Source organism: Octopus bimaculoides, chromosome 11 (assembly GCF_001194135.2).
Source record: "Octopus bimaculoides isolate UCB-OBI-ISO-001 chromosome 11, ASM119413v2, whole genome shotgun sequence".
In the NCBI taxonomy this organism is placed as follows: Eukaryota; Metazoa; Mollusca; class Cephalopoda; order Octopoda; family Octopodidae; genus Octopus; species Octopus bimaculoides.
Window position 1 is genome coordinate 54135561 of NC_068991.1, and position 23499 is coordinate 54159059.

Sequence of the window (23499 nt, forward strand, 5' to 3'; positions counted from 1 at the left end):
TTGAGACATTGGGGGGGGGGTCTGTATACCATCAAATATGGTAATTCCCAAGATTTTAATCTTTTAGAGAATTCCTTGCCCATGTTGTAAACATGCATTCATGTAAAATATTGTGGACAAATGTTCGTCAAAAATATTTATTATGATGGCATATAATTTTTGTGATAAAACAGTATCGCTTAATATATGTATGTTGATATAAATAAAAAAAATTAAAACTTTATGAAGTTTAAATAATATGCATGAATGCATATTTTATGTTTTTGCTACTTTTATAAACATTAACCAGCATGTTGATTTTATTATTTTTTTAAATATGTTTTATTTTGGGTTTATTAATACTTATATCCCAGATTTAACTGTTATTACTAATGAACTTTAAAATTTGAAAAATCAAGTATTTTCATCTATTGACCCTTTAGCATTTAATCCAGTCATATCTGGCCCAAATAGTCTACCTGTTTTATGTTAAAACTGACCAGATCCAATCTCTCACACCTACCTTACAATGTCATTGTTAAAATATACAAACACACCATTGAAATCTTGAAGCTACAAGATAACACATGATTAATTCAAAACAAAGTGAATAAATAAGTATTACATTTGACAAAGAGATCTTAATCCTAAAGAGTTAAACAATAACTATTTTCTGCATGATTTTATTTTCTCCACTGAAACTGCTTGTTTTATTTGACCATTTTTCTCGTTTGTATGCAGAGAATTACCTTTTATAATGACATCTTATTCAGTAACATTTTTTTTTCTTCTAATTTTGTATTGACATTCTAGACAACCTAGCAGTTTTTGTGGTTTTGACTCTGCAATCAACAGGGGTTAGAAGACATAAGAGAGAGAAAGGTAGCTGATACAAAGTGTTTTGGAATTAAATTGAGTGAAAAGGGGATTTTTGAAAGGGCAATAGAGATTATGAAGGGGCAGAATTAACACTTATTTGTGCTTCTTACACCTGCTGAAAATGAGACAACCCAAATGTATGAAGATTGCTTCCTCAATGTCTCATTTGTTCCTATCTTTGAAATTTTAAAGTTTTTCTGATTCAGTAATCCTTCTACTTAATATATTGCCATATATTGGTGTATACCTAAATATCCACAGTTTATCAACACAACAATGTCCTAGACATAAAATTGTACTTGCAACAGACCATTTGAATACATTTTACACGTACATGCTCACAGACAGCCTTTGCTTTCAGATATTCCCCTTGTAGATCATTTTAAAATATATTCTTGGTGAGTGTGACAAGCTTGAAATGTTATATGTATATCATGTTCTTGGCATTTTTTTTTTTTTTGACATGTTTTCAAGATTTAAAAGTGTCAGTTTTAGAATATATTAACATGATAGGATTTTTCATTTTTAATTTTAAATATATTAAAGAAAACCTGTACTAATGGATGGATGGATGGGCAGATGTGGATCTGTAAATATGCATGTATAAATATTTGGTGGGCTATTCATAAGATGAAATTAGCATCTACCAACCACTTTGGTAGATTCAAACTTGGCACGCATACTCAAGGTATAAGCCGTAAGTAGGACCAATGGAGATAACATGAAGATTACTACAAGAAACTTTACTGCAGACTTTTAATTCTGATTGGCATTGATGAATCTTCTTCGACAAGTCTATTCCAAGTAGCTGACTGCCTGTTACATAGTTGCATGCTCTTAGTTTTGTCATTGGTAGAAGCTTGCAACTAGTTTGGTCTTTGATATAGTTTTTCAGACTCATTAGGTATTTTTTTCATTCCTTGAAAGGAACATTCTAGCAGTTCAAAAAGCATGGCCAGACTACTGATGTTGATCTCTCAAAATCACTGCTTTGATGCTCATGACTCATAAGTCTTCACCTATTCATTGACTCCAACTTTGTCATACTGTACTACCAATGGATGTTCATCACAGAGGGTATATAGAATATAGGCGGCGAGCTGGCAGAATCGTTGGCACGCCGGGCGAAATGCTTAGCCGTATTCCGTGTGTCATTACGTTCTGAGTTCAAATTCCGCCGAGGTCGACTTTGCCTTTCATCCTTTCGGGGTTGATAAATTAAGTACCAGTTACGCACTGGGGTCGATGTAATCGACTTAATCCGTTTGTCTGTTCTTGTTTGTTCCCTCTATGTTTAGCCCCTTGTGGGCAATAACGAAATAGGTATATAGAATATTTCAAACTGACAACTTTTTTTTTGTAAGAGTTTGCATTTTAGATCTCTAGTGCTGAACTGAGATTACGTAACTTGGGCTTATGTGGTACTCTGTCGGTTACAATGATGAATGTTATTTTGATCAACAAAACACCCTACTTGTGAAATTAACATGCAGATGGCTGAATACTCCACAAGCATGCATACCCTTAACGTAGTTCTGAAGGAGATTCTGCATGACACAGAATGTGACAAGGCTGGCTCTCTGAAATACAGGTACAGCTAACTCATTTTTGCCAGCTGAGTGGACTGAAGTAATGTGAAATAAAGTGTCTTGCTCAAGGACACAATATGTAGATGGTTTAAAGTTAGTTAGCACCTGTCCAATTATACCATTGTGATTAGGTAGATGATCTCTGAGAATTTTCTGGAACAACTGAACTTAATAAAGATGAGCCAAAGAATATGAAAGATGGTGTCGAGATCCATCTTCTGTCTGATGCATTTCTCCTAGACTTCTTGTTTCATCAATCACACTGCCATCACATGACACAGTTTAATACTGCCATCTGAACCTTGGCTACTTTCAGCAGAGACCATTCTGTTATAGACAATGGGGCCAGATCTTCACTCTGAAGACATCTTCCTTTTTACATGTTATAGTAACCCTGAAAAGTATCATGTGTGCTGCTCTTCTTCCTATAAATATGTTACTAAACAAAAATAAATAAGTAGGTGCAAGCATGGCTGTGTAGTAAGAAGTTTACTTCCAACCACATTGTTCCAGGTTTCGTCCCACTGCATGGCTCCTTGGGCAAGTGTCTTCTACTATAAACTCGGGCTGACCAAAGCCTTGTGAGTGGATTTCGTTGACAGAAACTGAAAGAAGCCCATCATATATATATATATATACATACATAAATATATATAGCAAAAATATCATTGTAAGAGATAATTCATTAAATTTCATTTAATGAATTATCTCTTATAATGAAATTTTTGCTTAAATACATTCATACGGATAGACAGATTCATAAATAATGTATGATAAAAGAAACTGGAAACCTAGGGAACAATTCCCTTAGGAGTAATTTTTTACCTGAATAAATATAATATATATATATACACACACACACACGTGTGTGTGTGTGTGTGACTTTGTGCCTGTGTTTGTCCCCCACCATTACTCAACAACCTCTGTTGACATATTTATATCCCTGTAACTTAGCAGTTCAGCAAAAGGATCCACTAGAATAAGTGACTGACTTAAAAATGAAAATAAGTCCTGGGGTTGACTCATTCAACTAAAATGTCTTCAAAGCAGTGCCCCAGTATGGCCACAGTCTTACGACGGAAACGAATGTAAGATAGAAGATAAGAGAAATCCAAGCATTGGTAGTTAGGGTGGGGGAGAATGACACGGAATTGTTAGGGATGAGAAGTAGAGCAGTACCCTGATACTTCCTACTGTTATCTTTGTTCTTTTTTATTTTTGAACATTGAGACAATAGAACGATAATTTAATTCGTCTGACATAGATATCATAAAATAGATATAGATTCCCAAAAGGCATGAATGCCTTAAATTCTCTATTTCTTCTTCTCTACCTGATGTTTCATGTCTGAGTAAAAATTTGTGTATATTTATTTTCTTGTTCTTTTTTATCTACTATTTGGTCATGGGTTGTAATATGGTTGTTATATCAGTTGTTCTTCTTTAATTCTACTTGTGTTGCTGTGAACATCAAATGGTTAGCAGGATGAGAATGGAGATCTATGTATCGACAGTGTCTATCGAGGTCGCCGGTCTATGCATGCAGTGGGTTCGACAGGTGGGCAGCATCGGCTTGAGCGAATGACCACTGTACCTAATAATGAAATGAATGAAATTCATATTCAAATTACTGACAACGTTCCTGAATACCGGCCAAATTTCGCTAATATAAGGCAAACCAGAGATAAACATAGGGAGAGAGAGCGAGAAAAGACTACAGACTTCAATGTAAGTTATATGAATACACCCATCTATTTATTTGTTCCTGTACATACATGTTGATACATATATATATATATATATATATATATATATATGTGTGTGTGTATGTGTGCACACTCACTCATACATATATATATATATATATATATATATATATACACTCACTCTTATGCACATCTTTTCAGTCAAATGTATCACATGCCAAAGAACGATTTAGTAGTGAACTTCAAGTTTTCTATGTCAGGAGTTAATTTCTGTTAATACAACTGAAAATTTTCTGCATATTACTGAGATGTTACAGTCATTTCATTGATTTTTGTGTTCCACGGGAAATTTCCATATGTTTTGTTTGAGTCTTTTGTTTTTTAAATTGAAGATTTCAGTTCCTTTCACTAATAATAATTAATCAAGACCAAATTTGTAATTTAACAAATAATTTTTAGCTGTAATTAACTCCATGTTAAATTGTTGTTCTATTCTGGCTCTTGCATGTGTGAATTTGTGCTTTATATAAAACCAACATGCTTTACTCGTTGTTTTCACCAATTTTTTTCTTGTATGACCATAACAAATGAATTGCTATAGTTTGGGGGTTGTTCTTGATTATAAATATTTTTTTGTTTGTGTGTGTGTGTATTCATATGTCAGAATATATAATTTAAAAAAATAGTACAAATGATTGAATAGTTTCTGTTGGAACAGTTATTTTTTTTTTTTGATTGATACCATTCCTAAAACTAACCTCTGAACTGCAAGTTAGAAGTGAAACTTATTGTTAGCTAGGTTATCTATGATCCAGAATGAAATCTTGGACTGTGTGTGGTTGTCACCCCATTTATTGTAGTAGTAAGGTTTGAAGTCATGACTATTGGACTTTGTGGTTCATGGGTCCACATCAGTACCGTCAAACAGGGTGGCTTTGGGCATGGTTCATAAATGACAAATTACTTAAAAATAAGAAAATAAAGAGAAACTACCTGTCCACAAACCTTTATTTACTCTTCAATCAAAGCACTAATATTTATGCTAGCACATATCCTCATTTTCAACCAGGGAGAAAATGAATCAGTAAATATTCACACTCAATACTGGAAATATGAAGTCAATGGAAAAAAGTTTTTGAGAAAAAATTTGCAAAATTTGTCCACAAGCACCCAATTTGACAGTATCCTTCCCCACCAGTTTTTAAAAAAATATTTTAGTTATGATTAACCATGTATAGGTAGTGTTTTTACAGAAATGAAATAGCTAACTATAACACTGTGTAACAAAATTAAAATTTTTTTGTCTTTGGTCAGTAAGTGTTATTTCCTATTTGCTTTGATCTAAAAATCAAAGGAAATGTCTACTATTCCCTTCAAACTCTGCTTTTGTAACCTGGATGTCAATGTTTTGAAACTAACCTATTTTCCATTACATTTCAAACAAATTCACTGCTGAGTTGCTGAAGCAGAAATATTGTTATAGTAAATATTCTGCTCAATACCACAGATTTGCTTGTCAGTGGTGGACCATAACAACTTGAGCATGTGCCTTAGTGGCTGACAGTATGTGTATCTGTGATCATGTACAGGAGTATTTGGGGAGCATTATAGCCATGTCCCTTTGTGAAAGATAGACTGGTCTGAGTAAAGTATAAATAGTAACGATCCGAGTGAGTTTGAGAGTTCGGAGTGAACTGAAGTTCGTGTTAGTTCGCAGTGAAGTCAGGAGTCGGTTAGTTCACAAGGAATATTGATTGTTAGTTCGTTACATTGTTTTTACTGTTGTCTTGTTATCTTATTTATTGTACATAACAAATTATGTTACAAGAAAAGATTATCTCCTCCCCACCCCAACACACACTTTTATCAAGAAAGAAAGAGAAACAATGTAATAAGACTTTATCACTTTTGAGATGATTTTTTTTTAATGATATTTCGTTATGTACTTGATGTACTTGCTTAACGAGTAATTTGATCTGAGACTGTGTTGTAACTAAAGCAGTTATAATGCAGAAGACACATATTAACCATTCAGAAACACACAAAAACTGTTCAGTTTTTGTGTATTTTTGAATGACTAATATGTGTCCTCCATGCTTTCTTTTATTGTTTCACTTTTAGGGGTTCCAGGCATTGAACTGCAACCATGTTGTCCAATGCTGCAGGTTTTGGTCAATCAAATCAACCCCACTACTTACTTTTTTTAAAGCCTGTTACTTATTCTAGCGATCTATACTTTTGTTGAGCCATTAAGATACAGGACATGAACTAACACCAGCTGTCAAACAGTGTCCCTGTAAAGACAAAATAAGGCTGACAATCATAAACATATAAGTATGAATGCATACAGACATGTACATGCATGCATACACAGTCACACACACAACAGGCTTCTGCACAGTTTCTGACTACCAAAATTCACTCATAGTGCCTGACTCAAGCAGAAGACACATGCCCAATGTGCTACACAGAGGGACTGAACTCAAAATCACATGGTCTGAAATTGGAATTCTTAACCACACAGCTGTGACAGCTTCAAAATGTAAAGTTATTTTATTTAACATAAAGTAGGATATTAAGGGTTTCTTTATTGCATTACAGTAGATGATCTGCTCTTATAGCTGTTATATAACATTCTATGTTGTACATGGCATTAAAGAGTTTCAAAACAATTTAGAGTTCAAAATTGAGATATATATTATACATGCTAGCATATTACACATGCTGGTGTATTATATATATATTTTACTGTAATTTAGCATTGATCATTTGAATGTAGTGGAGAGCATGAAAGGTTTGTCTACTAATGTGCTAAATTTTGTTTGATATAACAGTTGTTTATAGTTGGTCTGCACTGATAACATTTAAGACAATAATATTATTATTGTGTTTAGGGCAACAAGCTAGCAGAAACATTAGCATGCTAGGCAAAATGCTTAGCTGCATTTCACTTGTCTTTATGTTCTGAGTTCAAATTCCGCTGAGGTTAACTTTTCCTTTCATCCTTTCGGGGTTGATAAGATAAGTACCAGTTGAGCACTGGCGTCGAGGCAGTCAACTTGCTCCTTCCCCTGAAATTGCTAGCCTTGTGTCAAAATTTGAAATCGATATTGTTATTGTGTTTACTTGTCTGATTTTGTTGAAATCACTTCAGAAATGTTTTATTATTTCTATTTGTTTCTTTTTGCAATTCCTAGGGCCCACCACCTGACCCTGCCTACAACTTCCTTGCAGATAGACGCCGTGAAGGTCCTGGTTATGACCGAGGTGACAGGGATGGAGGAGGAGGAGGTGGAGGAGGAAGCAGTGGCAGTGGCGGGAGAGGAGGAGGAGGAGGGGGAGAATGCAGCAACTTAAAAGATAACCGTGCAAAAGATGTTCGCAGGCACCCAAAAAACTATGGTGGAATTGATTTTCAAAATGTGAAATCAAAAATGAAAGCTGCAAGAGATAGACAGGTTAGGATACAATTTATCATTGAAATTCCATTCAAACAGACATTGCTTTATTACCCATTTAATAGCTAATTATTCCATTTTAACACTTTTTCTCACTGCTTATTTCTTACAACTTCATGTTTAATACAGTTGATGTTAAGTAAATTAAAATCATTTTTCTTCGTCCAAACACCCAACAAATCCGAAAGGTACTGGAATCACAATATATTTTGGTTGGTGCTAGATTAAACTTGTAATTTGGAGAAATATTTTTGCTCACATATCTGTAGAAAGTAGATTTATGAAGAGTATGAGAGAAAAAATATAACTACCTCAAAGTGTTCAAAATATTATTCCAAAGTCAATTAGAATTAGTTTCTGGAGTTGAAAGCATGAAAATCACATTTTGATAAAAATATATTAAAATTAAACTTTTAAGAATTTTCTACTCAGTGTTGACTTACTTCAAGTAAAAAGTACCTATTTTAAACTAATTAATAAGCAGCTTTCTTTATTTTTGTAAAAGTTAGTTTCAAAGCTTGTTCTCGTCTCTTGAGATCTATTTCCTTACCATCTTATTCCACTCCATTTTTGGATAAAATCAGAAAGAGGTTGTGTAAAACGTTGTGGAAATTCAAAAGTTAAAGCTAAGTTTCAGTTTTAACACTGCAAAATTTTTATACTTGGTAAATATTTGTACCATTCATTGATATAGTAACATAACACAGTTAGAAGGATCCAGTGTTATAATCATCATAAAATATATTTGATGATCTCATGATAACCAGACTGTTGTTTTACATCGCTGGTCACAATATACTATATATTGTTTTAGCTTTCAAGTGATGCTATTTCATTGGCTAGGCAAGTAGGCCAACATCCAACCTTGATTAGAAGGCTAGGTCATTGCAGGGTTACCCACTTACAGCTAAGTGGACTGGAGCAGCATGAAATGAAATGTTTTGCACAAGAGCATAACATACAGCTGGTCTGAGAATCGCAAGATTATGAGTGCAATACACTTAACCACTAGGCCACTTGCCTTCACAAATATGTTGATGATTTCTAATTTTGTAGGAGAAAACAGTTGATTCAGTCAATCCAGTAATTGACTGATATTTATTGATCCTGAAAGAATAAAAAAGTATAGCTGATTATGGCAAAATTTAGTGACACTAAGACATGATTAAAGCATTATGTTAGGCACTTTGCCAATTCTCTGTCCAGTAAAGTAAGTAGAGAATATGATCAATTTACTTATTAAAAGTAGATATTGCAATGCTTTCAGAAATTTTCAGATGAATAAATATGAACTATAGAAAAATATATTTGGAAAGTAACACATTTATTGGCTGTGAAGTCAGATTTATAGCTAGGAACCTTAAATTTGATTTTATTTTTCTGTTTCTGTTAATAGAGTTTCAATTCTACTCCTCCGACAAAAATGGAGATGTCTATATCGATGACAGGTCGTGAGAGACGCCAATATATGGAATGGAAAGCAGAGAGAGACCGAGTTGACAAAGAAAGAATTGAGAGACAAAAATCTGCTTCAGGAGAATGGCGAAGAGAATGGGATGCTGAGAAGCATCAGCAAGAGTAAGTTGTAATTATTTGATAATGTATTAAGGTTCTGAACTTCATATGTTCTTAGAAGAAGAATTTCAACATTTGATGATGGTTCCCCATAATAAGCACTGGTGTTAGTGCCACATTAAAAGCATCCAGTACACTTTGTAAAGTGCTTGGCATCCATCCGTAGAAACCATACCAAAAACAGACTATGTTACCTGATGCAGTTCCTGTCAAACTGTCCAACCTATGCCATCATGAAAACAGACTTTAAATGACGATGGCAATGATAATGATGACGATGACGATGAGGAAGAGGATTTAGACAGTACTTTGTCAGAAAGAGAAAATAATTTTTGTGCCCTTTATTTATCACAGTGTGAGTAACTAAAACTTCTTCAGCTGAAGCACTAATTTGTGACTCTTAGCACCTTTTAATAGGCAAGGGACACTAAAAAATCATCTGAGGAAAGCAGGAGACATATTTTGGTGCTATTAGACTATTTCAACTAAAGCGTCTTTTGTACAGTTGGCAAAACTAAGAGTGATCTATATATATATATATATATACAGAGAGAGAGAGAGAGAGAGAAAGAGAAAGAGAAATAGGCAAATGTAGCAATCCTGAATATGAATATCAACAATGCAGTTGAAGGACAGTACCTCAGGAGAGCTGTCTATAATATACACCTACAGTAGGGCCTCACATTACACCAATAACAACACATGCACTAGCTCAATATCACTTCATTATTGTTAGTTACTGATTGATTGTTTAACCAACACCTTAAATGATCGATTAGTTAGTTAGTTAGATATTTAACCAATTGACTAACAGTAAAGAAGTGATACTGAGCTAGTGTGTTGTTATTATTATTGGTGTAATGACCCTCCCAAGACCCAACAAAATATCTTGATTTCTGTGTAAAATAATTGTAATATTTAAAAATAAGTTTTGACATGTATCATCATCCTCATCATTTAGCATCCATTGTCTATGCTGGTATAAATTGGATGGTTTGACCAGGGCTAGTAAGCTGAAGGGCTGAACCAGACTCCACTCTGATTTGGCATGGTTTCTACATCTGGATGCCCTTCCTAATGCCAGCCTCTCCAAGAGTGTAATGAGTGCTTTTACATGCCAACGGCATGGGTGCCAGTTGCATGACACCAGTATCTGCCATGACTACAATTTCACTTGGCTTGATGGGTCTTCTCAAGCACAGCTTATTGCCAAAGGTCTCGGTCATTTGTCATTGCCTCTGTAGGGCCCAATGCTCAAAAGGTGCTTTTTATGTGTCACCAGCACAGGTGCTAGTTACGCGACACCAGTATTGGCCGCATTGCTTCTGTGAGGCCTAACACTCAGAAAGTGCTTTTTACATGCCATCAGCATGGGTGCTAGTTATATGACACTGACAACGGCCACAACAATCTTAATATATAATTTTTACTTACATATTCACATAAAAATTTTGAAAGTCTGTTTTTTCTTTCCCTGTTTCTTAAATTAAATCACAACTACATTTACATATTTCCCACTTGGTTATTGTCTATATAAAATCCCAAGATGTTGATTACTATTGGATACTAAGTATCATTGCTAGATATTTGATACTATCATTAGCCCTTTGCCTGTCCAAAGCATATTTATAAATTTATCCTGACTGTCCATGCTTTTTCTAAACTTTTAGCTGGCTCTTGTTTCGTATGTTCTGACTAATACATAGCTTTCCTTTCATAAGTCCCAAGTTATTCTGGCTGTTGAAATAAATTGGGAATGTGTGTCATATATGATGCATGGATGGCAGGGAAATATGTGCTGTGCATCACATGGAATACACAGGACAGGTAAACGGTTCAAGCAATATTTTTACTATCAATTCTTAGAAATTTTCAAGTGTATATTATTTTGGAAAGATTGTGTTTTCTCTTATCAAAGTTTATTCCAGCTCATGACTAACTAATGATTGAATGTGCATAAGAATACTGGTAATTCTTATCTAAAAGACTGCAGAAAAAGGGCTATTAATTTTTGTATATATTTTTCTGTTTAATTTTAATGTAATCTGACATATTTCAAGGCTTAGATTAATCAACATGAAGACAGACTATCATTAAATAAGATATAAAATTTTTCAGGTGCATTGTCAATCAACAGTTCAAACTAATGCAGGTTTCCCCAATGTAAGTGACATGTCTTTTACAATGTCTCTGGACTTCAAAGCATGGTTTCTTGACCTTTAGATTTATAAAAAAAAAAAAAGCTGATTTTGGTCATGTATCTATTTTTCTTCATTTACCCTTTCTTTTTAGCATTCTTATTTATTGTGCCTAGTGGTATTCTTATAGTAAAATTTATGTTTCATTGTTCATTGTTTTTTTAGTAAATATTTTTACATATGTCTTTATTTCTTCAAGTTAGTACTTTTAGTTGCAACATTTTATAATTTTGTATTGTGTGTCATGATTTCTGTGGTTGACTTTCATTTTCGTTTTGTTTTTCTTGTTTACGATGTCACTTAGCAATTCTATTTGGTATCTAGAATAAAATTTGCCTGCTATTTTAGTATACAGCAGACTGTATTATTAATTTATTAAGTGTTTGTTATAGCAGACTTGTGTTGTAATTGTTTTCTATGTTAACTTGAAAACTTTAGTCTTTTCTTTTCTTGATGTGTTCATATTTTTACTAATAATTAAAAAAAAGATGAGGGGAAATGGTTGATGGGGCAGGGAAGATGCAGGTGGGCATTTGTATGGAATTCTTGCCCATACCTTTCCTACATACTGAGCAGGGCCATTTACCTGATTGGAGTAGGGTCCTGTCTGTTTTCTTACTTAATAGAACCTAGGTCTTTGCTAAGTTAACTTTAAAGCCTTTTGATTCCAGGTTTTGCTTCCACACCTAGAATTTCTTTTCTAGTTCTGTTACAGAATTTGTTATGAGAGCAAGATCATCAGCATATAACAGTTCCCAGGGGCAGCCAGTCTTGAATTCCTCTGTTATGGCCTGGAGGACAATGATGAATAGCAGGTGACTGAGAACCAAACCCTGATGAATACCTGCCTGTACACTAAATTCATCACTGTACTCCTGATAAACTCTCACCTTACTGACAAAATCTCTGTACATGGCTTGTACGGTTTTCACAAGCCACTTGTCAACCCCTAGCTTCCTGAAAGCCCACCATATCACACAGCAGATAGCCTGTTGAGGGCTTTCTTCAAGTCAACAAACACCAAGTACAATGGTTCGTTCTTAACCAAATACTTCTCCTGCAGTTGTCTGACTATACAGATAGCATCAGTAGTGCTTCTCCCCAGCACAAAGCCAAGTTGCAATTCATCTAATCGGATTCAGTTTGTAATTAACTGAGCTATAACTCTTTCCATGACTTTCATGACCTGGTCTAGCAATTTGATGCTTCTGTAATTACTTCTATTTAAGGCATCTCTTTTACCCTTGTAGCAGCTGACTGTAATGTTGCTGCACCAGTCATCAAGGATAACACCTTCCTGAAAAACCTGATTAATTATACAGGTGACTAAATTGTGTCCTATTCTGCCAGATATATTTAGCATTTCAGTGGTAACTCCCAATGGACCAGTGGTAACTTCTTAATTGCCAGTCCTTCTGTTGGCTTCTCATAGGGGAGACTACCTGTCTCCCATTCGTTCTCCACATTTAATAGTTTCTCATAGTAACACTTCCACACCTCTTTCTTTTCAGTGTTACTAAGTGCAAGAATGCCATTATTCATCCACTCTTCTCTGACACACTGTCTAGCAATCCATAACACATCAAGTTTCTGATGTTCATACAGTAAGAGATTGGCAAACCTCTTCCTTTCTTCTTCTGCCCTTGCTAGATAATCCTGTCTCTTAGCTTCCCTTTAGGCTACCTGGTACAGCACTTTGCTGCCTCCATTTCTCCAATCTATTCAAACCTGTCTCTTTGCTTTTATGGTTCTATCTATCACACTGTTCCACCACCAAGTCACAACCTTTAGAAGGTTGTCCTGTAAAAACTTCCAGTTGTCCTCTACATTATACATCACAACCTCCTCTTTTTCATCATATACTTTAATCATGATATCTCCAAATGTCTGACCGCTTGATGGTTCTTTGAGCTTTCGTAATTTCCTTTTCCAAACTGGTTTGCATTGTTGTGTCCATCTAGCTCTAAGTCTGAAGTTGCTAACCACTAACTTATGTTGAGCTGTACATTCCTCACTGGAAAAGGACTTTGCATTTATAAGCATCTCTTTATCTCTGTTTCTGATATGGATGTCGTCAATCTGGCTTGTATGCCCACCAGACTTACTATGGCATCACCACCCATGCTTTTTGTTGTGACTCCTGATTCCCCACCTCTTGACCAGACCAAGCCTGAAGATAATGGGATCCCTGGGTTGCAATGTGCATTCAAAGTGTCAATGTTCACTGAATCCTGCAGTTCACGTGGATTGCTTTGCTCTTCATCTATGGACGAGCCAAGTGATCCCCTGTCCAGGGTTATGCTACTACTACTATGTTACACCTGATTATTTCAGTCTGTACTTGCTATGCAGCACAAACAAGGGATAGTGACATGGCAGCTGTAAGGTCAAGCATCTGCAAGGGAAGAGAAAGAAAAAAAATAAAAGGATAGGGTGACTGTTGTAGGTCAGCATGCAACTGTCATCGCTCGCCATGACATCTGGGGCGAATCGTCGAGGAGGCCTCGGCAGATGTATGTAAGGAAAGAGCAAAATGAAACAAAGGCAGGCGTGATTTGCAGAAGTTAGAAATATTTTGTCATTAAAAGTTAACTGATGACTCTAAATATTCAAACTGTTACTTCTTACCTGAACAATTTAAACCAAACAAATGGAAGATCATGTTTGTTACTAATTGTCACTTACTTACTGCCTCTATTGGAAAATACTACTACAAATAATATAGATGGTTGACATTTGTGAGAGTGAAAAGGAATGGTAAGACAGAATTCAATTCATGTTATGAGTGAATAATCTTTTGAGATAAGTGCAGGTATGGCCATGTTGTAAAGAAGTCACTTCCCACCCACAGTTTCAAGTCCAGTCCTACTTGGGCAGGTGTCTTCTATTACAACCAGCCAAAGCCTAGTGAGTGGAAACTAAAAGTTTGTCATGTGTATATGTGTTTGAAAGTGCTCATATACTCTTGTCAGGACTTCACACAATAGTTACAAACAGGTGTCCCATCATACAAGTCAACCAAAAACAAAAATTCAAAATTCAAAGTGGTGATGAAAAGATAAGCAAAAAGCAGTTTGAAGTTCAAAGAAATTATGAAGAATATAGAACTTATCCACTCTCAAAATATACTAGAGTAATATCTGGCTTTTTAAAAAACATGATTGGATCTTATAAAATGTTTTTTTACAATGTAAGACTGAAGATAAATGTATTGAAACTTATCAGACCAAAAATGTATTTATTAGGAATTGTTTTCATTTTATTTATTTATTTGTTTTAGGTATGAAGAAAATTCAAATGCAAGACGTCAGGAGTTATCTCGTCGACCAGGTAAATATCTTTTACTTCTCATAATTCTGTAAACACGTTCATATTATTTTAATGTCTGATAGCTTGAGTCACACATTTCTTTTGTGCCATGGTTTCTATGAGACAGTTACTTGTTATTTAGTAGTCAATTCATTTACTTTTACAGCGGCAGGATGTCTTAGCAATGCCTTCTTATGATTTATGTTAGGCTTGTTTAAACATTTAGAGATATACCTAAAAACATACAGCATTTTAACTTCAAGGCAAAAATTGTTTTAGCCTTGAACAGTTGATAACGCATTATGAAGCATATGCCTTGTACTATAATATTTGGGGCAATGCATCCCTAAATACATTTTAGATCACAAACAGACTGACTTGCAAACCAATATTCATACACTTTATAAGCACCAACTCAAGTTGAAGTTTACTCTCTTCCACTAAAAGAGGTCTCTATTTTTCTGGAACTATTAGAAGTCACCTCCTCTTTGTAAACACCTTTTCTTCATCATCCAATGTAAATGATCTTACCTCTTGGACTCTGTATTAATTATATTGATTATAATTATATTTTTCTTTCTCTCTTAAACAACCTCCATCTGGAACTTGCACCCTACTTAAACATTTCCTTCATCTTGCCACAATAAACTGTACCAGCCTTACTCAGTTACTTCAATCTCTTTATCTAAGACAACCTAAATAGGTTAGGGTATTTTGCTGTCATTTCTCAGTTTAACATTACAAACATAACAAGAGTTATGAATATTACATTACTCATAAAAAAATTATGAGTGGAAGAGTGGGTGAATTTGAATATTTTTGGTTTATGAAATGAAAACTTGAAGCATTAAATATAAACAGTGATGGACTTTTCTGTCATCCTGTTGAGAGTTCCACAGCTTCTTACTGGACAACCAACACAGATCATTTGCTTATAGTGATCAAATGCTTGCATTGTGCATTAGCTCACTCACTCCAACAGATCAACATTGCCTGTACAGGTACAAGGCATGCCACACATCAAATATCAAAGTGATCACAGAGCTGTGTAAACTTATGTGTTTTGCTCAAGAACACAACACATGGCCTGGTCCAGGAATCGAAATCATGATCTTGTACTCATGAGTGAAACACCCTAATCACTAGGTTACACACCTTAATGTGTAATGAAATATAACTAATAAAATATAAATCTTGCAGAAATTTATATTATAATGAGGAGGAGAAGACATAATTCCAGCATAGATGTTTCAAATCTGATGATAAAGATTTAAGAACCTCTTTCAGCAGTCAGTTTCTAGTTGTAAAAGTTTGAATAAATACATTTTTGTTATTCTGTACTAGATGTTTTAGTTGTTTAATCTATGATCATAGCATTCTGTCTATGGCCATCCCATCTCAGTTTCAAACAGTGTATCTAGGACTACAATATCCAATGTGTCCTTCCTCTTTTTTTTTTTTTCTATGATGGTACGGTTTGGTTTGACTGCTTGCTATCTCTAACAGATCAAGTCTCAGTGTAGAGGCTCCCCCTGTTAAACGTCATTTAATACTGAAGTTCTTAACATTTCTGTAAAATCCCTTGATAGAAACTAAATACCATTCCAGTAGATGTTTGAATGCTTTTTGCAGATGAAGCTTTTACATTCACATTCTTTCCATATACTGAATAAATACACTGTAATCTTCTAAGTAATCTACTAAGTCTCATCATCATCATCATTTAACCCTTTAGCATTTAAACCAGTTGTATCTGGCCAAAATATTCTACCTGTTTTTATAACTTTACACCAGCCAGATCTGGCCTCTCATACACCCCCTGTAATGTTATTCTAAAAGTAAACAGTCACATCATCAAAATCTCTAAGATAGTGCATGATTAGTTCAAGACAGTGTGAATAAATAAGCATTCAGACTAATCTGAATGCCAGCAGTTAATGTCTGTTTTCTATGCTAGCATGAGTTGGATGATTTGACAAGGGCTAGCAAGCCAAAAGACTGCATCAAACCCCAGTGTCAGCTTTGACATGGTTTCTACAGCTGGATGCCTTTCCTGATACCAACCACTTTACAGAGTGTGCTGGGTGCTTTTTTATGTAGCACCAGCACCAGTGAGTTCAAATAACTTGCATGACAAGATGCTTCAATTGAGGTGGGGGGATAGTACTGAGGGAGGTGACTTAATGCCAGGTGATGAGCGGTTAAACTATGATAGAAGCATAGAAACAGGTGTCTTTCTGTAGGGTTAGATACAGTAATGAAAACAGATGTGTTGATTTATTGGAATGTAATTTTTTTAGTAAAGATCATAAATTAATAAGTTATTGCTCAGCCCTGCCCCTTCTTTATATTGATTATCTAATCACAGTGATTACAAGTGGTCTCAAAGGTGGAAACTCAAAGAAATGGTCATTTAGAAAATCTATTTTTTTCTCTGATCACAAGTTAGTTATAGAAGTAAGCTGGTTGATTGCATACAGCATTAGATAACCTGCTCAAAAGTCATGAGTTTAGATGATCTGTTGCAGGTGTTTTATTGGAGTTCTGAGCAAACATTGTAGTCTACATTGCCTGAGTTCATCTAGCTATCAATTACCAGATCTGGAAAGTTACCTGTGATAGGCTGGTAGGAAGATTTGTTAGTTACTTGCTTAGTTGTATTAAATCTGATCTAAGCACTCACCCTCAACAACCCTTGTGGCTCAGGATGATGGAATGAAAAGATGGATGAGGTATATATTATGTATTAAAGAATGAATAAAGAACTTAATCCTTTAGCATCTGGCCAAAATACTCTACTTGTTTTATGCTCAAACCGACTGGACCTGGCCTCTCAAACCCAGCCTTCAATGTCATTCTAAAAGTAAACGATTACATCATTGAAATCTTGAAGTTATAAGATAATGCATGAATAATTTCAAAGTAGTGAATTAATTAGCATTAAATTTGACAGAGTAATCTGAACACTAATAGGTTAAGGTATCGAGTTTGTTCTAGGCTACTGCAGAAGCTTTTGACACATGAAATTTTTGCCTCCCAGAACCTTGATATGTCTAAAATATATGAAAGGAGTAGCAGAACCTTGATATGTCTAAAATATATGAAAGGAGTAGTAGTACGTGACTACAAAGCTTAGAAAAAGAAAAGAAATGGAAGTCAAGTGTTCAAATCCCATTGGCGCCTCTTCTTGTAACTTAGCAGTTCAGCAAAGGAGACCAACAGAATTAGTACCAGACTTTAAAAATAACTACATGAGTTGATCTGGCTAAAAGCCTTCAAGGCAGTGCCCCAGTACGACCATAGTCCAATGATTAAAACAGGTAAGAAATAAAAGATTCAGTTTCAAGTCGTGCTACTTGTATGGAAAGCTGACTTTATTTGCATAAACCAGGTTTATTTAAATTAAGCTTCACTTCTTCCCTGAGTAATTGTATTTAATAAGATTATTGAAGAAATATTCAAAGTTTCCAGTCATCTTTTATCTTTTATTTGTTTCACTCATTGTACTGTGGCCATGCTGGGGCACTGCTTTGAAGGGTTAAGCAAATTGATCCCAGTACTTATTTTTGATACTTACACTATCAGTCACTTTTACCTAACCACTAAGTCACGAGGATGTAAACAAACCAACACTGGTTGTCCAGCAGTAGGTGGGTTGTGGTATTCACAAAGATAGATGCACGCACTCATAAATACATATATGCATACATGACGAGCTTCCACACAGTTTCTGACTACCAAATTCACTCACAAAGCATAGGTCAGCCTGGGCTGTAGTCGAAGACACTTGTCCAAGGTGCTACACGATGGGACTGATCCTGAAACCATGTGGTTTGCTAAGTGAGTTTCTTAACCACACAACCTGGTTGAAGATTAAATTTTGAAAAATTACTTGTTCATTTCACATGAAAAATTAACTAAAACCATGTTTTCAAGTTAACAATATTGAAAACAAGGTTAAATGTAATTGACTAGCCTCTCCCCAAAATTTCAGACCCTGTGCTTATAGTAGAAAGAATTATTACCTCCACCTTAGCAAAGGTGGAGGTATTGTTTTCAGTCATATTTGTTTGTTTGTCCATGAACAAGGTGTCTCAAGAATCACTGGATGGATTCAGATGAAACTTTCAGGGATGTTTGGCCTCATGACTGGCATGAACTGATTAGATTTTGGGATCAGTCCGGTACTGGACAAGGATTCTGGATTATTTTTCCTGTTTTTTTTACTCAATTTTTGAGAGCAGTCAGATTCATTTTTAGTATTCTCTTTTGTGAGAGCAGTTGAGTCTATTTCAGATATTCTCATTTTAAAAATCATCCCTGGCTAATCTTTGAGAAGTCATTGGTATTGCCTTGGTGGAAGTTTGCGCTCTCTGAGTGCTCTTGTTGTAATGCTTTTTTTTCACTTTGTACGTTTTCTTTTTTTATATCATACCAGATTATTCGTGAGTTGTGGGTGTTAGCTTTAACTATGTAATTGTGGGTGGGGGGTGGGTTCTGTGTCCCTCTATATGCATGTACTAAGCACCAGGTGTTTGGCTAACTTGCAAGGACTTGGTCTCTAGTTTAGTGTTTTGTTTATTTTGTGTGGTCATCTTTCTCCCATGGACATAATTTTCATCAGTATGTAGACGTTCCTCATAGGAGCTATATTTAATAATTCTTGATTTGAAAAGGTCTCTGGTCAGGAGTTTAATTTAGAAACCTTACCTGTAACCTACTGTTCTTCCCATTTTACCTGTAAATCTGTTTATATTCTGAGAGTTGTTCTGTTTCATTGATATGTGCTTGTTTATCAATCATTTATATACATTTTATTTTTGTGGTCTTTTATGATTATATCAAATTTATTAGCCTAGACCTCTGTATTAACATACATAGTGTTGGCACTTAGTTTTCTTATGTAATTTTTTTTACGATTATTTCACTATTCTATCTTCACAACACCCAAGAATGTGTTTAGTGAATCTACTTACCTGCATGTTGTGCCCATCTGTGCGTCTGTGATATTTGATTTGATGACTATTGGAGTGTTTTCCAGATGCTCACAACACTCTTATATCCTGGACTCAGTCACATCACCCCATAAAGTATTAGCAGAAGTGATGAATGACAGCAATTTAAGAATTGCATTGTATACAGCCAAGGAAAGATTCCAGAAGCATTTTTGGTGGGTTTGCATGTCTAGGCTTAAAATTTTTTACATCTCTGGCCAATTGATGCAAATGATGAGTTCTTGCTGGTAATAATAAATTCTCAAAGTATGACATGGCAGATAACCAGCAATATATGAAGTGTAGTGAGCTCAAAGGAACAAAGTAAATCCTGCATTCAATTCTCATTGTCAATTAAAGAGAGACTACTGTTGTTTTATGCTTTGGATGGTAGCAACCAATCGGCCAAAATAATTCTGGTATTAATGTAGAGATAGCAGCATTGCTGGAATCATTGTGCTTCAAGAGTAGTTTTACAGGCCTGGATGTGCTGCTGTTAGTTAGACTTGCCCAAGATGTTCAGTAGTAAATAAGAATTGTTGACTTGTGGAATTATTTCAAACAGCTGTTATTGTCTGTTGGGCTGATTCACTCATTCTCCAAAACCATTGTAAAAAATCACTCCTACCAGTTTCCTTTGGCATGTGCCAGCACCATGTAAAAAGCACCCATGCTGGTGCCATGTAAAAAGCACCCATATCTATGCCACTTAATAAGCACATCGTACATTCTGTAAAGTGGTTGGCATAACAAAGGGCATCCAGCCATAGAAACCAAACCAAAACGGATGACTAGATCCTGGTGCAGCTCTCTGCTTTACCAGCTCCTGTCATACCATTCAACCCATGCCAGCTCGGGAAACAGACATTAAATGATGATGATGATATGATCAAACACAAGCCTGTCTTCTTCATTTAAGAGCTCCTACCCCAGATTGTGTTATCACCCATGGTAGCTCTCCATAAAACACAGTTTTTCCACTACTAACTCCATCTACTGGATTGCATGCAAGCTCAACCTATATGTTACAGATTGGTGGAATGAGGCACCTGTTATGTAACAGCACCAGTTCAGACTTTCTAGATGCAATACATAAACAATCTATTTTATGAATGTTAAATTGTTTTTTGTTTTCTTTTGACTACCACAAGTTTCTCTACAAATCTTCACATTTTATTTTATATTATTTGTTGTGCTGGTGTCACATTAAAAGCATTGGTGCTGGTGCCACATAAAAAGCACTGGTGCTGGTGATGCATAAGAAGCACTGGTGCTGGTGCTATGTAAAATGCACCCAGTACACTTTGCAAAGTGGTTGGTATTAGGAAGAGCATCCAGCTGTAGAAACCATGCCGAAACAGACTATAGAACCTGGTATGTACCCTGGCCTTGCCAGCTCCTGTCAAACAGTCCAACCCATGCCAACATGAAAAATGAATGTTAAATGATGATGATGATGATAATGATGATGAAATCTCTACTCTAAGACATTACACTTCCATTCTCTTTGCAGCACTGAAACAATCTATTTTATGAATGTTGTTAAACAGTAATTATTTTTTTTCCCCTGACACTGACTACCACAAGGTTTTCACAAACCTTACATTTCATTGTATATTACTTAGGAAATTTGCAATCCATTTTCAAATGAGATTATCCAGTTGAAGATTTTATAGTTTATCCTGTTAGTGTTAAACCAGCCATGTCTGGTCCAAATATTCTACCTGTTTTATGTTCAAAATGGCTAGATCCAGCCTCTCACACCTATCTTACAATGTCATTCTAAATATAAACAATCAGATAGTTGAAATTTCAAAACTACACGGTAATATATGATTTATTCAAAATAATGTGAATAAATTAGCATTGCTTTTGATGGAGTAACTGTAACTAACTGTCACTCTATCTGTTACAACACCAAAGGTTCCATTTGATCTGATCAACAGAACTGCCTGCTTATGAAATTAATGTACAAGTGGCTGACTACTACCCTGAACATAGTTCTCAGGGAGATTCAGCTTGACACAGAATGTGACATGGTTGACCTTTAAAATACAGGTAGTACTCATTTTTTTCAGCTGAGTGGACTGGAGCAACATGAAATGAAGTGTCTTGCTCAGGGACACAACACACCACCAGGAATCAAACTCATGCCCTTTTGATCATGAGCTAAATACTCTAACCAGTAAGCCGTGCACCTTCATTTGTCAGAGTAATCTGAATGTTAAAGGGTTATACGCCATTTTCAATGAAACATCTGGATTAATGGGGAATCTATAGTCTGCAGAATTCATTCTTAGATAGTATTATTTTACATAGAGGTGCGCATATATATCTTTTTATGAAGACCAATTGATCTCTCTCTCCTCCTCTCGTTTCCTAAACCATCTTACATGTTGCTATTTCCCATCATTTTAATTATGGAACATTAATTAGTCCAAATTCATTTGCTGAATTTTTTTTTTCTTTTTTTTCCCCCCTGTTTCCTGTATGTCTAGTGGAGTCTGTCTGTGTGTCAGAAGAGATGAGGCTTTGTTCAAACGTTCAGAAAAGCATATCACCTGAAAGGAGACAAAAAGTAGGACTACTATGTAGGTACCATGCTAACGCAAATGACAATGAAGGAATTCTTTATACTTTCATTCATTTCGTTTCCTTATCCTATATATATATATCTCCATGTCTCTATTATTAATCTTCACGCCCATTTCTCTCTTTTACTAATAACATAATTAAACAGATTCCTTACTTTTTTCTTCTTGTTAGCTGGTCGAATTGGCAGTGGTCGTTTTGACCGTGGCGAAAGAGATGACCGCCAGAGGGGTGAAGCCCCTGGAACCAAAGGTACCTGCATCAACTGTTTAAGTTTATCTGATGCTGGATATTTGCTGCATGTGTTCTTCTTATGTTTAAAAAAAAAACTGTTTGTTTGTGGTTTGCTAACACACACACACACACACACACACACACACATTCAAGTATACAAGCATGTTTACAGACACACAAATTATATAGGACATTTATGCAGTTACATTAGAGTGCTTGATGCATGTTTGTGACTATGTGTTAAATTATTTCCCACTTCACTCATAAATATATATATGTGTGTCAGTGAAGTGGGAATTGATTAATAAGAGTTCCATACCCTGACTTTTATAGCCTTCATTCTTTCAGTTAAATCCCATGTTTTATTTTTTATTTCATAGATTTTCTGACATAATATTTTATTTAAAAAAAAAAGAAAGAAAAACATGTTTCATTTAAAAAAAAAACTTTCTGAGAATCAGCCACTTAATAAGTGTGTTTTTTTATATGCTCACTAAGAAAGAATTTTAAATAGAATATGTGATTTCAAAATCTCAAAAACATCTTGAGGCTATGAGAATTAATTTAGCTTAAAATTACAAAATTCTCCTCACAGAAATAAGGTGCCTAATAAAAAAAAAATGTTTGATTTATTGTAAATACTTAACCATTCCAATGAGAAAATTTACTGCATGAAACTCAGGATTTGGATCTATTACTTGTAGCTCTCTCTCTCTCTCTCTCTCTCTCTCTCTCTCTCTCTCTCCATCTGTTTTCTTTCTCTTGTTTGTTTTCCTAGAATAGTGTATTCACACACACACACACACACAGAAATCAAAATACATAATCAGACAAGCAGATCTTTAGTGTGTTGGGGAGAAGTGTTAGGTTGTAAGAATAATTGAAGGAAAAGTGATACTGGGAAATGCAATTTGTAGAAGTGTTTTGACATCAAATCTACATTTATTAGAATTTGAAACATTTTAAAATTAAATGTGAAATTTAATA

General features: G+C 35.1%; 1 protein-coding gene across 14 annotated transcripts in view; it reads left to right on the top strand.

The window, feature by feature from the left end:
- The window catches only part of LOC106881761 (uncharacterized), a 129387-nt gene that overhangs the window by 84495 nt on the left and 21393 nt on the right, over nucleotides 1-23499 (top strand). For 4 of the 14 annotated variants that reach the window (XM_052971824.1, XM_052971825.1, XM_052971822.1 and 1 more), the window contains 7 exons: nucleotides 3929-4174; nucleotides 7350-7610; nucleotides 9007-9188; nucleotides 11304-11348; nucleotides 14664-14713; nucleotides 22185-22277; nucleotides 22453-22530. In XM_052971824.1, the coding sequence (XP_052827784.1) occupies nucleotides 3929-4174; nucleotides 7350-7610; nucleotides 9007-9188; nucleotides 11304-11348; nucleotides 14664-14713; nucleotides 22185-22277; nucleotides 22453-22530 (955 nt within the window). The remainder of the gene's footprint in view (nucleotides 1-3928; nucleotides 4175-7349; nucleotides 7611-9006; nucleotides 9189-11303; nucleotides 11349-14663; nucleotides 14714-22184; nucleotides 22278-22452; nucleotides 22531-23499) is intronic. The other 10 variants (XM_052971823.1, XM_052971828.1, XM_052971835.1 and 7 more) reach the window with 8 other exon arrangements.